The sequence below is a fragment of the Oncorhynchus mykiss genome, chromosome 30 (assembly GCF_057628025.1).
Source record: "Oncorhynchus mykiss isolate SJ-2025 chromosome 30, ASM5762802v1, whole genome shotgun sequence".
NCBI lineage: Eukaryota > Metazoa > Chordata > Actinopteri > Salmoniformes > Salmonidae > Oncorhynchus > Oncorhynchus mykiss.
Window position 1 is genome coordinate 34,532,610 of NC_143051.1, and position 15,651 is coordinate 34,548,260.

The window sequence follows — 15,651 nt, forward strand, 5'->3', positions numbered from 1 at the left end:
CAAAAAATGTGCTGATCTTTCAAAAACAAGGAAATATCTAAGTGACCCCAAACTTTTGAACGGTAGTGTACGTAGGTATGTATGTGTATGTATGTTTATATATATATATATATATTTATTTACAAAAAATATATATGGGGGATTGGAAATGATGCAGAAAATTACATATATTTGCAATATTAAAGCTGATCTACCCCTTAAAATAAAATATTCATAATAATCTGCCCTGCTAGAGCTTCCCCGGTCAACTGTATGTGCTGCTATTGTGAAGTGGAAACGTCTAGGAGCAACAATAGCTCGGCCGCACAAGCTCACAGAATGGGACCGCCGAGTGCTGAAGCGTGTAGCGCATTAAAATCGCCTGTCCTCGGTTGCAACACTCAATTCCGAGCAGTGGTGGAAAAAGTACCCAATTGTCATACTTGAGTAAAAGTATAGATACCTTAATAGAAAATGACTAAAGTAAAAGTGAAAGTCACCCAGTAAAATACTACTTGAGTAAAAGTCTAAAAGTATTTGCTTTAAAATATACTTAAGTATCAAAAGTACATGTAATTGCTAAAATATACTTAAGTATCAAAAGTACATGTAATTGCTAAAATATACTTAAGTATCAAAAGTACATGTAATTGCTAAAATATACTTAAGTATCAAAAGTACATGTAATTGCTAAAATATACTTAAGTATCAAAAGTTAAAGGTAAAGTATCAATCTTATCAAATTCCTTATATAAAGCAAACCAGGCAGCAACATTTTCTTGATTTGTTTAATTTACAGAAAGCCAGAGGCATGCTCCAACACACAGACATCCTTTACAAATTAAGCATGTCTTTAGTGAGTCTGCCAGATCAGAGGCAGGTGTGTGAATTAGACCATTCTCCTGTCCTGCTAAGCATTCAAAACGAGTACTTTTGGGTGTCAGGGAAAATGTATGGAGTAAAAAGTACATCCTTTTCTTTAGGAATGTAGTGAATAGTAAAGTAAAGTACAGATACCCCGAAAAAAACGACTTAAGTATTACTTTCAAGATTTTTTACTTAAGTACTTTAGACCACATTTAGAAACTAAACATGACAATTTGAAAAATAAGCCACGGGAGTATTTTGAGTGAGAATAAAGACGACTTTCGAGTCGTAAGACATGTATAAAAGCAACAGATACCATTAATAAGAAGGGTCTAGAAGCGCTTTATATGGTGAGCTACCGAGTGGCTAGTACAGACAAGCCCCATACTATTGTGGAGGACTTCATTCTTCATGCTGCCGCGGATATGGCTGGGACAATGCTGGGGGAAAAGGCCAAAAAAACGATACAGACAATGCCTCCATCAAGACATAGTTGAGTGGTAACGTGCATGCAAGCAGTTGCTCCCGACGCCACTTGGATACACTGCAGCATCCGCCGAGAGGCTCTTGCTGCCAAGGGAATGCCTAATAGCTTGAAAGACGTTTTGGACACTACAGTGAAAGTGGTTAACTTTGTTAAAGCAAGGCCCCTGAACTCTCGTGTATTTTCTGCATTATGCAATGATATGGGCAGCGACCATGTAACGCTTTTACAACATACAGAAGTGCGCTGGTTATCAAAGTATTGACACGTTCTTTTAACTGAGAGAGGAGCTTAAAGTTTTCTTTACTGACCATCATTTTCACTTGTCTGACCACTTGCATGATGACGAGTTTCTCACAAGACTGGCCTATCTGGGTGTTTTTTCTCTCCTGAATGATCTGAATCTAGGCTTACAGGGACTCTCCGCAACTATATTCAATGTGCGGGACAAAATTGAGGTTATGATTAAGAAGTTGTAGCTCTTCTGTCTGCATTAACAAGGACAACACACAGGTCTTTCCATAATTGTATGATTTTTTGTGTGCAAAAGAACTCAAGCTTACGGACAATGTCAAATGTGATATAGCAAAGCACCTGAGTGAGCTGGGTGTGCAATTACGCAGGTACTTTCCCAAAACGGACGACACAAAAAAATGGATTCGTTATCCCTTTCATGCCCTGCCTCCAGTCCACTTACCGATATTTGTACAAGAGATCCTCATCGAAATTGCAACAAGCGGTTCTGTGAAAATGTTGTTTAATCAGAAGCCACTGACAGATTTCTGGATAGGGCTGCGCTCAGAGTATCCTGCCTTGGCAAATCGCGCTGTTAAGACACTGATGCCCTTTGCAACCACGTACCTATGTGAGAGTGGATTCTCGGCCCTCACAAGCATGAAAACTAAATACAGGAACAGACTGTATGTGGAAAATGACTTAAGACTGAGACTCTCTCCAATACAACCCAACATTGCAGAGTTATGTGCATCCTTTCAAGCACACCCTTCTCATTAACCTGCGGTGAGGTATTCACAATTGTTGATGAACAAATAAGGTTTTATATGTAAGATGGCTAAATAAAGAGCAAAATATTATTATTTGTGCCCTGGTCCTGTAAGAGCTCTTTGTCACTTCCCACGAGCCGGGTTGTGACAAAAACTCACACTCATTCTTATGTTTAATAAATGTATCATATAGTGTGTGTGTCGCAGGCTTACAATGATAGCAAAAAACAACATTTGAGAGTGCGCTGACCCTTGTGCTAGAGGGGGTACACAGCTGGAGGTCGAATGTTTGAAGGGGTACGGGACTATAACATTTTGGGAACCACTGCTCTAAACAATTCTACGCTTCTTACTTTGTTGCAACAGTTTGGGGAAGGCCCTTTCCTGTTTCAGCATAACAATGCCCTCGTGCACAAAGCGAGGTCCATACAGGAATCCATACAGAACTTGTCTGGCCTGCACAGAGCTCTGACCTCAACCCCATCAAACACCTTTGGGATGAATTGGAAGGCCGACTGCAAGCCAGGCCTAATCGCCCCAACATCAGTGCCCGACCTCACTAATGCTCTTGTGGCTGAATGAAGCAAGTCCATGCAGCAATGTTCCAACATCTAGCGGAAAGCCTTCCCAGAAGAGTGGAGGCTGTTATAGCAGCAAAGGGGGACATGCTTCCATATTAATGCCCATGATTGTGAAGTTAGATACTCGACGAGCAGGTGTCCACATACTTTTGGCCATGTAGTGTATGTGTTCTGTCGTCTATACATAGAAAAGAATACAGTAACGTGCATAGCGCATGTTACATACATGTTACACAACAAATTCATTCAGTGTGGACTCCTTCGAAATTAGTCAAATTGACATTATTAGAAGTACTTATCATACATTTTAAGTGGCGATATAACTTTTGTATTGCAATAATGGACAATTGTACACGGAGTATAGCAAACATTAGGAACACCCTCCTAATATTGAGTCGCACCAGCCTTTGCCTTCAGAACAGCCTCAATTAATTGGGGGCATGAACTCGTAAGAAAGAGTTCCACAGGGATGCTGGCCCATATTGACTCCAATGCTTCGCACAGTTGTGTCAAGTTGTCTTGATTTCCTTTGGGTGGTGGACAATTCTTGACACACACAGGAAACAGCTGAGCATGGAAAACCCAGCAGCGCTGCAGTTCTTTACACAAAGCGGTGCACCTGGCACTTACTACCATACCCTGTTCCAAGGCACTAAAATCTTCTGTCTTGCCCATTCACCCTCTGGAGTGGCACACATACACAATCCATGTCTCAATTGTCTCAAGGCTTTTAAAAAATATTCTATACCCTGTCTCCTCCCATTCATCTACACTGATTGAAGTGGATTTAACAAGTGACATCAAGAAAAGATCAGAGCTTTAACCTGGATTCACCTGGTCGGTCTATGTCATGGATGGAGAAAGCAGATGTTCTTAATGTTTTGTACACTCAGAGTACACTGTAGTTGAAGTGCAACAACGATACTAAGAATTTTAAGGGCCGATTATGGTGAAAAGTACAACAATAGCACTTACTGAGACGTGCTCTCGCCTTGAGTTGCCGTTGTTGCACCTCTTCACGGTAGATTACTACGTCTGCCTTGCATTATGGCTCTTATTCAAAGACTGTCTGCCTGAATAACAAGTCTGTCAGATTATTGCATCAGAAAGCGAGGACGATAGACATTGAATAAATATAGGCTACATCCACATCAAGGGAGAAAACATTACTTTACTTATAAGGCAAAATGTGAATTACAGTAGATCCTACATATGGACTGGAGCACCAAACCATCAAACTATCAAATCAAATTAAATATAAATGTATTCAATATTCTGAGGAAATAATGTAATGTTTTAAATGTATTTTATATCAGTACCCCATATGAAACAAAATCCCAATCCTGCTCTTACAATATGTTATAGACCAGTGGTTCCCAAACTTTTTATAGTCCCGTACCCCTTCAAACATTCGACCTCCAGCTGTGTACCCCCTCTAGCACCAGGGTCAGTGCACTCTCAAATGTTGTTTTTTGCTATCATTGTAAGCCTGCGACACACACACACTATACGATACATTTATTAAACATAAGAATGAGTGTGAGTTTTTGTTACAACCTGGATCTTGGGAAGTGACAAAGAGCTCTTATAGGACCAGGGCACAGATAATAATAATATAATAATAATCAATCATTTTGCTCTTTATTTAGCCATCTTACATATAAAACCTTATTTGTTCATGTAAATAACTCACCACGGGTTAATGAGAAGGGTGTGCTGGAAAGGATGCACATAACTCTGCAATGTTGGGTTGTATTGGAGAAAGTCTCAGTCTTAAATCATTTTCCACACACAGTCTGTGCCTGTATTTAGTTTTCATGCTAATGAGGGCCGAGAATCCACTCTCACATAGGTAAGTGGCATCAGTGTCTTAACAGTGTGATTTGCCAAGGCAAGAAACTCTGAGCGCAGCACAATCCAGAAATCTGTCAGTGGCTTCTGATTAAATAACATTTTCACAGAACCGCTTGTTGCAATTTCGATGAGGCTCCCTTGTTCAGATATCGGTAAGTGGACTGGAGGCAGGGCATGAAAGGGATAACGAATCCAGTTGTTTGTGTCGTCCGTTTTGGGAAAGTACCTGCGTAATTGCACACCCAGCTCACTCAGGTGCTTCGCTATTTCACATTTGACATTGTCCGTAAGCTTGAGTTCAGTAAGGAGCTGCCAGAGTCGCCCGTCACTCCGACGCTGCCAGAGTCGCCCTTCACTCCGGTGCTGCCAGAGTCGCCCTTCACTCCGGCGTACCACGCTACACCTTGGTCCTCACCTTCTTCCACCTACGACGATCGTTACAATCATAGCCTCAATTTTGTCCCACACATTGAATATAGTTGCGGAGAGTCCCTGTTATCCTAGATTCAGATCATTCAGGTGATTAAAAACATCACCCAGATAGGCCAGTCATGTGAGAAACTCGTCATCATGCAAGTGGTCAGACAAGTGAAAATTATGGTCAGTAAAGAAAACTTTAAGCTCGTCTCTCAATTCAAAAGAATGTGTCAATACTTTGATAACCAGCGCACTTCTGTATGTTGTAAAAGCGTTACATGGTCGCTGCCCATATCATTGCATAATGCAGAAAATACACAAGAGTTCAGGGGCCTTGCTTTTACAAAGTTAACCACTTTCACTACGTCCAAAATGTCTTTCAAGCTACCAGGTATTCCCTTGGCAGTAAGTGCCTCTCGGTGGATGCTGCAGTGTACCCATGTGACGTCGGGAGCAACTGCTTGCACGCGCATTACCACTCAACTATGTCTTGATGAAGGCATTGTCTGTATCGTTTATTTGGCCTTTTCCCCCAGCATTGTCCCAGCCATATCCGCGGCAGCATGAAGAATGAAGTCCTCCACAATAGTATGGGGCTTGCCTGTACTAGCCACTTGGTAGCTCACCATATAAGACGCTTCTAACCCCTTCTTATTAATGGTATCTGTTGCTTTTCTACATGTCTTACTACTCGAAAGTCGTCTTTATTCTCATCGTCTTTATTCTCACGCAAAAAACTCCCGTGGTTAATTTTTCAAATTGTCATGTTTCGTTTCTAAATGTCTGCGCAAGAGTGAAGGTTTCCCGCGAGAGAGGAACGGTTAATGTGATAGGATGTTAATTATTTGACTAGGCTAGCTGTATTTGACATTGTGTTGTTATTTCGCTCTACACTAGATGTTTTAATATTATTTTTGGCAGTGAAACGAGGCAAAAAAAAACCTGTGTGAAAAAAACCTCAACCAAATGTATAGCCCCGTTGGAAAATATAAACATACTGTTTGAAAATGTGAATAAAAAAAATATTTATAGTTTTATTTAAAAAAAACGTGAATCACAATTTTATTTGGCGTACCCCCAACGGAATTGCGCGTACCCCGTACCCCAATTTGGGAATACCTGTTATAAACGATCCAACGAATCATTTTTAACTTCAACTGGGTGGTTGATAACTGATCTCCTCACGGTGAGGGGTGATGGTAGAAAGGCACTCTGGCACAAAATGGCTGTCAACCAACCTCCATTAAGGTGTTTAATAGTGGCCCCAGCCATCTCATAACAATGCACTGTACTGTAAGTGCTCCAAGATCTGTTGAGCAGCTCCATCTCAATTAAATGTGTTATGGCATTAATGAGCTTCCATATAAGTCGGTATGTGTGTATGAGTGTGCATCGTCCAGAGCTGGTACATAGTAAAAAAAAAAACACATTTCAGTCAACACTTTGGACCTTCGTTTCAATTTACCACAATTCTATTCTTATTGTTGTTGCATCGTTGAGAGGTGAACCTGCAAGTAAGCATTTCATTGTAATGTGAACACCACGCGTACGTGTTCCTGTGCATATGACAAAGGACTTGTAAAAGAATTGAACTGGACGCAAACCATTTTCATGTGGTGCCTCTGTGTGTGAATGAGAACACCTATCTTTAATACCTCCATTACGGTGTCACTTGCTGTGGTAAAACATTGTACTTTTCTCAGGACAGGCTGTGTTCCGCAACAACATGTCCTCGTGGAGATATGTGAACAGATCACTTTCTCTCTCCATGCTTTCCCAATCATCCCACCCGCATCCGCTCCTCTGACGCCGACACAAAGACAAATCTAAACGGACGGAACAGGTTTTAATATGAAAATTATTTTTTATTCTGTTCTGCTTGCAGTACAGCACAGTATCGTCTTTCCAGTGGTGCGGCAGCCCAACATGACCACTGTGTTCTGCTCCAGTATGGCACATTGATTCTCACACAGTGACGCAGTGCAAGTCCGTCTGGACACAGTGTGGCGTAAAGACCGCGCCGGGTTAGCGGATAGAGACAGCGCTGGACCGGGGCGCTACAGTGGGGATTAATATGGAGGAACACAGTGTTTTTGTTGAGTTCAGCACGACAGATGCATCTTTGCAGAGTGAAAGCACACACCACAGTCCTGGGATGGCTCACGATGGATAGTATACTGCTGCATGATGCAAAAAAAAAGCCATTTGATGCCCGCTAGGCTATATTGTGCGTAAAGAAGTCACTGTACACCTCAACACATTGGTCCAGTTGGAATCCAGGCCCCAGTATCTCACCAGACGGTCATGTTGTTGGACAGGCTATGTATGCCCTGGTAAAATACCTTAGAATTCAATAGTTATTAATAACGTGTTACAGCCAAGGCCCATACTCACACTACTACAGTGACACGGTCGTCAGACACACACCTCAGTCACATCGCAAATATCATTGTTAAGTAATCGTGGTTGTTGGTCAGTAAGAACATAGTTAAGTACTGGTCTCTGAGTTCACTGGGTTTTGAGGACAGACAAAAATACAGCTTCCGAGATAATACTATCAATTTAGTAGACAAACTTAACGTATAATATCTTACCTTTGAAATATATTATTATATATAGATATGCTATTATTGAGATGAAATAAATATTCACCGATAAAAATAACAGTTTACAATTGCAGACACTCATCAACACAACAAATAGACATAAGGGGCAGATATTTCGGTTCATTGGTGGCACAAATACCTTGGCAGGTAACATTTCGCCCACAGTTAGCCTCGTCATTGGATTCTTGTAAGCTGTTGATTGTAACAAGCAAAGCACTGCTTCCATTGTGTTCCTATAGCTCTTGGGTTAGCCAGGTTGTAAGAATGAAAAACTATACTATTAGCAACAGCGAGCACTCCCAGTTGTGGGTGCATTTTTCCTTCACATCTTATCTAATGGCACTGGAATGACAAACAATATCCTCATATCAAGATGCTGAACAATAATTGATCTAATGCTACCCAACTCCACAAATATATATGTGATATACATCTAGATATTCAAAGAAATGCAGACAAAATTTTACACGACACAATTTTGTGTTCACTTTTTTTTTCTTCAGCTGAAGTATGGCTCAGATGCAGTCGCAGACAGACGAATGAACCGAACAGACTATATGGAGAAGATGGAACTAGCCTTGTGGGTGACTGACAACATGCACAAAAAAGTCGTAGCAGTATTCACTCTCCGCTACTCAACTTCCTGTTGCTTATGCTAATGCTAAAGGTGGGTGGATAACGGGCTGATTTGAAAGTACGCCTTACTATGCAGGTATCGGCTTTGCAGTCAAATTGCTATAAATAAGCTAGCTCTTGATTACAGATTTACAAACGCATCTCTGGTAGCATCTTTTAGGCACCTAATCATGTTGACATCATTGCTGGGACACAGAGAATTCATTCTGACCATCTGTGCGGCCACATGTCCGACAATTCAATCTAGCATTTACCCAATGGTTTTCCACATAGTGCCCCCCCCCCCCCAAATGCTACAATCTTAAAGTGTCTTCATCGTTGCAGCAGACTAGGTCAAGGCTACATTCTGTCTTATGGGGGGGGAAAGGCTGCCAATGACGTTAGGTAGTTGAAAAACGTTTCGCGTGTACCCAGTATAGTACAGCACAGTGCTTACATTTTGTCATAATTAATACATTTGTCTCCTATTATAATAACACATAGTAAACTAACCTTTTTTTAAATATAAAATGCATGAACTGTTGGTGTGCAGGTAATGTATTGCTCAAGAGGGACATGAATGGGAGAGTACCTGTGGTATAAATGAAACAGCATTGTATGTAAGCTCCGCTGAAGTTTGGCACAGTACAAGGTCAGTCACAGTCGACTTACCCTGTTGTCAAGAATACAAACACAGTAAAACGCAGACACACAGAATATCAAATATGAGTTTGAGAGGGTGAATGGGGAAAACAGAGAGGGCTAGCTGCTATTCTATTCTCCCTAAAAGTGAAATATAGAACATACATGACCCCAGACTTCACAGTTCTGTGAAAGTTAAAGGAAAGTTAGGGGTTAATGTTAAGGGATGTAAATAAAATGTTTCTGCATTGGAACCCTCAGTAGGGAGGTCTATGAATGAGTACCTGAGCCCTCAAGAGCAAATATAATTTCACAATAATAACCACTTCACTTCAAGACCCAAAGACACGGCGTGTCAAGAGGACGGACCCATTTCTGAGATCCCACTTTGGACACCAATTTCATTGAACCAACAACACATGTAGTCTTTCAGATACTCTGACCGGAATGAAGAGAGCCCCAGTAAACATGACATTGCTGTGCACTCCCTCTCACTGGACAATGGGGGTTGTGCAAGAGTTGTAGGGGGCTGAGTTACAGGACTGCTGTTGCCACACAGTCATGACCCAACGTTTCTGAATAGGTCAGCGGTTCCTACCCAGGTAGGTGTCTATGATTCGCCTCACACCTCGCTCTCCACACTGGAGAAGTGTGCGGACCCCCTCCGTGAGCAGAGGCTCTTGGCCTTGAGGGGCAGGTGAGGTGACTGTAACCTTTGGGGCTGGGGCACTGAGCGCAGTCTCTGGTACAGGAGTTTGGCACTAGCAGAAGCCATAGAAGACGGCTGGGGGGCGCCTGGGGTGGAGGATACTACAGAGGGAGATGAGACCGAAGAGGACGAGGTGGGAAGAGGGACGTGGATGGGATGGGATGCAGAAGGAGGGGCAGGAAGGGCTGGGAGTGTTGGTGGAGGGAGGGAGGGTATGAGGGCTTGCGATGTAGAGGACTGCCGAATGCGGTCCGTCCGCTGTGTTCGCTGGATGCTGAGGTTGGACTGGCTTCCCGATATGGGTTGATTCTGGGTCCGGTCGGGTTTGGAGGAATGCCGTTTGGAATTGGCGCTGCTCCCGAAACGTTGACAGTGTAGAAATAGCTCCTCCTGGCTACGAGAGCTCACCTTGGCCCACTTAGAGTGAGCGTGTTGATGCTCGAGGGCCGATTGACAGTTGCAAGCCACATTACCGCGCCCTTTGTCCTTCCTTTTCCCTTTCTTCTCCTCCTTCACGGGAAGCTTGTCCACGGACCAGTATCTTCGAGGAGCTGGTGGTGTCAATGGAGGTGGAGGCCACTGTGTACCACCTATCCTCCTTGAACCCCAGGCTCCACCTGATCCCCAGCCACCTTCCCCTGCTATCCCTGCTCCCCCCCATCCCTCCCCATGCCTCAGTAATGAGTCATCCCTACTGTTTATACTGCCAGCTTTTTCTCTGGCGGGATAAGTGCCGAAAAACCAACCTCCCCCTCCTATGCCCCCAACCGCCCTACCCTCATGACCATCCCAGTACCTTTCAAACTTTCCGAATTCTCCCGAGGAGCCGTCGTCGTCGGAATAGATGCCCACCACCTTATCGCGTTCCCTTTCGGACTCTGATGCGGTCCTTCTTCTTCTTTCGTGTCTCGTCTCTTGCTCCACTTTTCTCCTTTGCTCCTTGGAATCGTCATCCTCATCTTCGGAATCCCACTCATGAAACGACAGACCTTCTTTGGTGTGAACCTCCACTCTTTCGTTCCTTCCCAACAGGGGGCGCTTCTCCCCTTCTTTCCCTAGGGCCTCTCTATCTGAACCCTTACTCCTGCGCCTGGATGAGAGAGGGATCAGTGGTAGAAATGCAGATGAAGGAGTCTCTGACGATGGGTTTCCCGCTCCCCAGAACTTGACAGCGGTTGAGGGTTTACTGGAGCTCTGGTACTGCTTGCTGGAACTGGAAGGCCTATCTGCATGCCTGTGGCGAGAGTGAGGACTTCTGTGCCTTTCCTTGCCTCTAGTGTTGTCTCCATCATCTCTTTCCTTATCCTCTCTCTCTCTCCTCTCTTCATCCCTTGGAATATCCCATCCGTAACTTCTGATAGAACCTTCACTCTTTTTCCGCATGGAGTCACGCCTCGGAGCCGGGTAGGAGGAGTAGGCCTCTTGCATTATCGCTTTGAGCTGCCCTCTCTGCTCACCACCTCCCTCCTCGTGCTCTGACCGCTTGCCCCGGTCTCTTCTCTTCACCTTCTCCTCTCTCTTCCTCTTCTTCTTCACTTTACGCCGCTTGCGCTCCCGCTCTCTCTCCTTCTCCTCTCTCTTTTTTTTCTTCCGGCCTTTCTTCCTCCTCTTTCTCTCCCTTTCGCTCTCTTTGTGATGCCGTTTCTCCTCCTTCCCCTCGGCCCTGGTTCCTGTTCCTCTACATCTTTCTCTCTCGCCCCAGGAGGCCCACCACTCCTGCAGCTGGGCTAGCTGGCTCCCTGCCCTCTCTCTCTCATACTGTAGACGAGGCTTGCGGGGTGGCACAGGCGGAGGGGGCGGACTGCAAGGCAGTGAGCGAGAGGACATGCGTCGGGATTTGCCCTTTCTCCGTACTAGCAGGAGGCTAGACTCCTCTGTCAGCTCATCAGAGTCGTAGATGTCCTCGACATCTCTACTGCCGGCCCTGTACTTAAAACTCTGGGACGATGTGTATGAGGTGTTGGAGGATGAGGGTGAGTTGGAGCGGGAGAGGGAGACGGAGGATGAGGAAGAGGATGAACTGGATGAGGTGGAGGAGCAGGAGCTCGAGGTGTAGAGGGCGGAGTGAGAGGGAGTGGTAGGTGTAGTGTGGGCAGGGGACGAGACAGGGACAGGCAAAAGGAGTGGGGGAGGGCGACGGCTTCGCCTGCCACCTCCATCCCTTGCACCGTACCGCCCTCCCCCTCTTCTCCCCAGGGGGAGGATGTTCTCATACAGAGGCCCCCCGGAGCCCTTTCTTTTAGGGAGGCTGCCTCTTCTCCAAAATAGAGGCCGATGTGGGGATGAGGGGAGAGCTAGAGGGGGCTTGGACATGAAGTGCCAAGGGGGCGGTCCTTTAGAAGGTAGCCGTGGCATTCCTGAGGACTTTGTTCCCCTCTGGTTCATTTTGGGGGTTTGAGAGCCACCTGTTTGTGGGTCAGCATTTGCCCCTAAGCCCTCTGGATCGATCGGGCCATAATATCGCTTGTATTCATCCAGGCCCCCGTCCCCTCCACCGGCTCCCCCAGCCCAGTGAGGGGGCAAGCCCTGTTGAAACTGTGCCATGTCTGGGATCCCACCGCTGCCACCAATAGGCTTGTCCGTGCTGGGCTTGGGACGGTTCCAGCGGTCTACCACAGCCAATCTGCGGTCATGACGAGGCAGAAAAGTGGAGCACGGCATAGGACCCTCCGTAAGGGGACTGTTTGATGGCCCAATGGCCATTGCAGAGTGCCCAGTAGTTGGAGGAGATGCAGCGGGAAGCATGCTGTATGCTTGCGGTTGTTGCTGCTGCTGATGCATCTGCTGCTGCTGCACCATAGCAAGAGTAGTGTTACAGGTTACAGCCGCTGAGATGTGGGACTGGGGTGGAGGCGGCATTGTGGGAACACTATGATATAGGGGAAGTGTGTTTTTTAGGCCTCCAGAGATGGTTTCATCTTTAAACTTGCAGCAACTGTACATACCCTGGGTAGAGAGGGAAGGGAAAGCTCATTAGGATACATCTAGCAAACTACACCACCCAGTATCCCTTGATGAGAATATTGATACTTATGAAAGTCGCTTAAAAACATGTGAGTTAAAACTAGGTTCCATATGTACATATGTTGTGGCAGAAATGTAGCAGAAATGTGTCCCCATAGAAGACTGAATACACTTACCTCAGTGTCTGCATTTATGGTGCACTCAAGCTTCAGTTCAATTTATCTTTTTAAACTACCACCTAGTGTGCTATGTACTCTGGAGCTCCCACTGCACTGCTCAAACACTAAGTCACAACTGACTCTTTAAAAAAAGAATAAGCACTTTGTGATATCTGCTGATGTAGAAACAGCTTTATAAATACATTTGATTGATTGATTGAATAATCTGTCCTTTCTCTCCCCTCCAGCATAAAATGTGACGTGCCATGAATATGGCGGATGCTGCTCTAGGCAATATCTCTACTCTGTACTCTGGGAGGTGGAAACTAACCACAAAATACTAATGAGGGTGGAAGAAGAACTTGTGACAGGTCTAATACTAAGTAATTTACTGCTTTAAAAGACTGATAGGCAACAATTATCGATTAAGTGCGTTGAATGGCGGGGCCATGTAAATCATAACAGCTGTATCACCTTTACTTGAAGGTGATTCATTCAATACCAATACGTCTTAATGGAAAACGAGAGTCATCGCACTAATCTAATCACTACCACCACCACTACCACCACCACTACCACCAGCAGGGGTATCACTACCACCACCACTACCACCACCACTACCACCAGCAGGGGTATCACCACCACCACTACCACCACCAGCAGGGGTATCACTACCACCACCACTACCACCAACAGGGGTATCACCACCACCACTACCACCACTACCACCAGCAGGGGTATCACCACCACCACTACAATCACTACTCCTAGCAGGGGTATCACCACCACCACCACCACCACTACCACCACCACTACCCCCAGCAGGGGTATCACCACCACCACAACCACCACTACCACCAACAGGGGTATCACCACAACCCCCACTACCACCAGCAGGGGTATCACCACCACTACCACCACTACCACCAGCAGGAGTATCACCACCACCACTACCATCACCACTACCACCACTACCCCCAGCAGTAGTATCACCACCCCTACTACCATCACCACAACCACCACTACCCCCAGCAGGGATATCACCACCACCACCATTACCACCACTACCACCAGCAGGAGTACCACCATCACTACTTCCACCACTACCCCCAGCAGGGATATCACCATCACCACCATTACCACCACTACCACCAGCAGGAGTACCACCATCACTACTACCACCACTACCACCAGCAGGGGTATGACCACCACCACTACCACCATTACCACCACTACCACCAGCAGGGGTATCACCACCACCACCACTACCACCACTACCACCAGCAGGGGTATCACAACCACCACTACCATCACCACCACCACCAGGGGGCATCAGTATCACCACCACCAACACCAGTCAGTGACTCACCCTGCTGAGGACCAGTAGGAAGTCCATGCCCCCTGAGTGGCCCAGGCATTGCCTGATCTTCCAGTACACCAGGTGCTCCCAGGAGAACACCAGCAGACTGAGCCCCATGGCCACCAGCAGCATGTAGAAGACGCCCGCCATGTTGTCGATGTCCAACTTGGAGCTCATCACCTCAATCTTGTCGTTGTGACAGATCCCAGAGAGCCACAGGCGCTCAAGCATGTCGATCTCGTCTGGCGGGGGGAGAAGAGGGGCCGGGAGGCAAATAAAAAACCACGAGAAGGTGTTATCTGCCTTTGTTATGAGACAAGCAGTGTTTTATACCTGAAAGGGTGGAGCTGGGAGATATGTTGCATGGCGGGGGGCGAGGCGAGAATGAGGGAGAGAGGGAGAGAGGGTGAGAGAGAGGCAGAGGGAGAGAGAGAGAGACAGAGAGAGAGACAGAGAGAGAGAGAGACAGAGAGGAGGAGAGATAGAAGCTGCACAGCTTTGATGGAGGTCTGAAATGGCCAGGATACAGAATGTCCCATGCTAAGAGTGACCCCGACGGTGCTTCAAGATGAAAGGAAGCGGACACTGATAGGACTCCGCACACTAATCATTAGTACCTTATCAAAAACAACTGTTACACTGTCAAGGAATAATGAAGGAAAAGCCAGAGCTTGTACTCAGCGGAGAGCAGATAACGTGCATTGAAATGACAGCCACATCTGTGAGCTAAAGCCCTCTGCATTGCAAAATGAGCTACTTAAAGGAAGTTTTAAAATCCCTGTTCATTATAACACTGAAACATTCAACTATATTAACCTTAGGTTAATTTCCCCTTGTGGGACACCCAATTGTAAAGCCCAAGGTACATGGATTAGAAAAACAGGAATTAACCATGTTGACTAGAATGTCATAATCCACTCCAATAAAACTCAATAAAAAGGATTCTACCAAACAAAAATATTCTTCCAAGAATGTGTAGCTAAGAATTCACAGTCAGAGAGTTAGTGATCTGTCTGATTACATTTTGACATTTACATTTGAGCCATTTATCAGACACTCTTATGCAGGGTGATTTACAGTTAGAAGAAACCATCTTAAAATAGCTGGGTGAGACAACCACATATCTCAGTCATAGTAAGTACATTCCTCCTCAATAAAGTAGCTATCAGCAAAGTCAGTGCTAGTAGAGGGGGAAAAAGTGAAGTGCAAATGTTGGTTCACGAAAATCACTATACTTAACTGCCAATTGTGTTTTCAACAATGGATTCTAATTTGCATGATCATAAACTGTGGCAGACTCCTAATCTCATTCATCATATTTCAATAAGCACCACCGTCCCCCGCTCTCTTTTCACATTCAATCCTAAATCACGACAGCAGCCTGAACTCAGGGCGTCATAACCCCGCTTTG

The 15,651-nt window shown here is 45.3% G+C and overlaps 1 protein-coding gene across 1 annotated transcript in view; it reads right to left on the bottom strand.

The window, feature by feature from the left end:
- Positions 1-7,030: 7,030 nt before the first annotated feature.
- Positions 7,031-15,651, bottom strand: part of LOC110487602 (uncharacterized) — a 53,258-nt gene continuing 44,637 nt past the window's right edge. Inside the window, exons 13-14 of the mRNA XM_036971228.2 lie at positions 14,250-14,482; positions 7,031-12,704 (exon numbers count right to left, since the gene is read on the bottom strand). Coding sequence (XP_036827123.1) covers positions 9,672-12,704; positions 14,250-14,482 — 3,266 coding nt within the window. The 3' untranslated portion in view covers positions 7,031-9,671. The remainder of the gene's footprint in view (positions 12,705-14,249; positions 14,483-15,651) is intronic.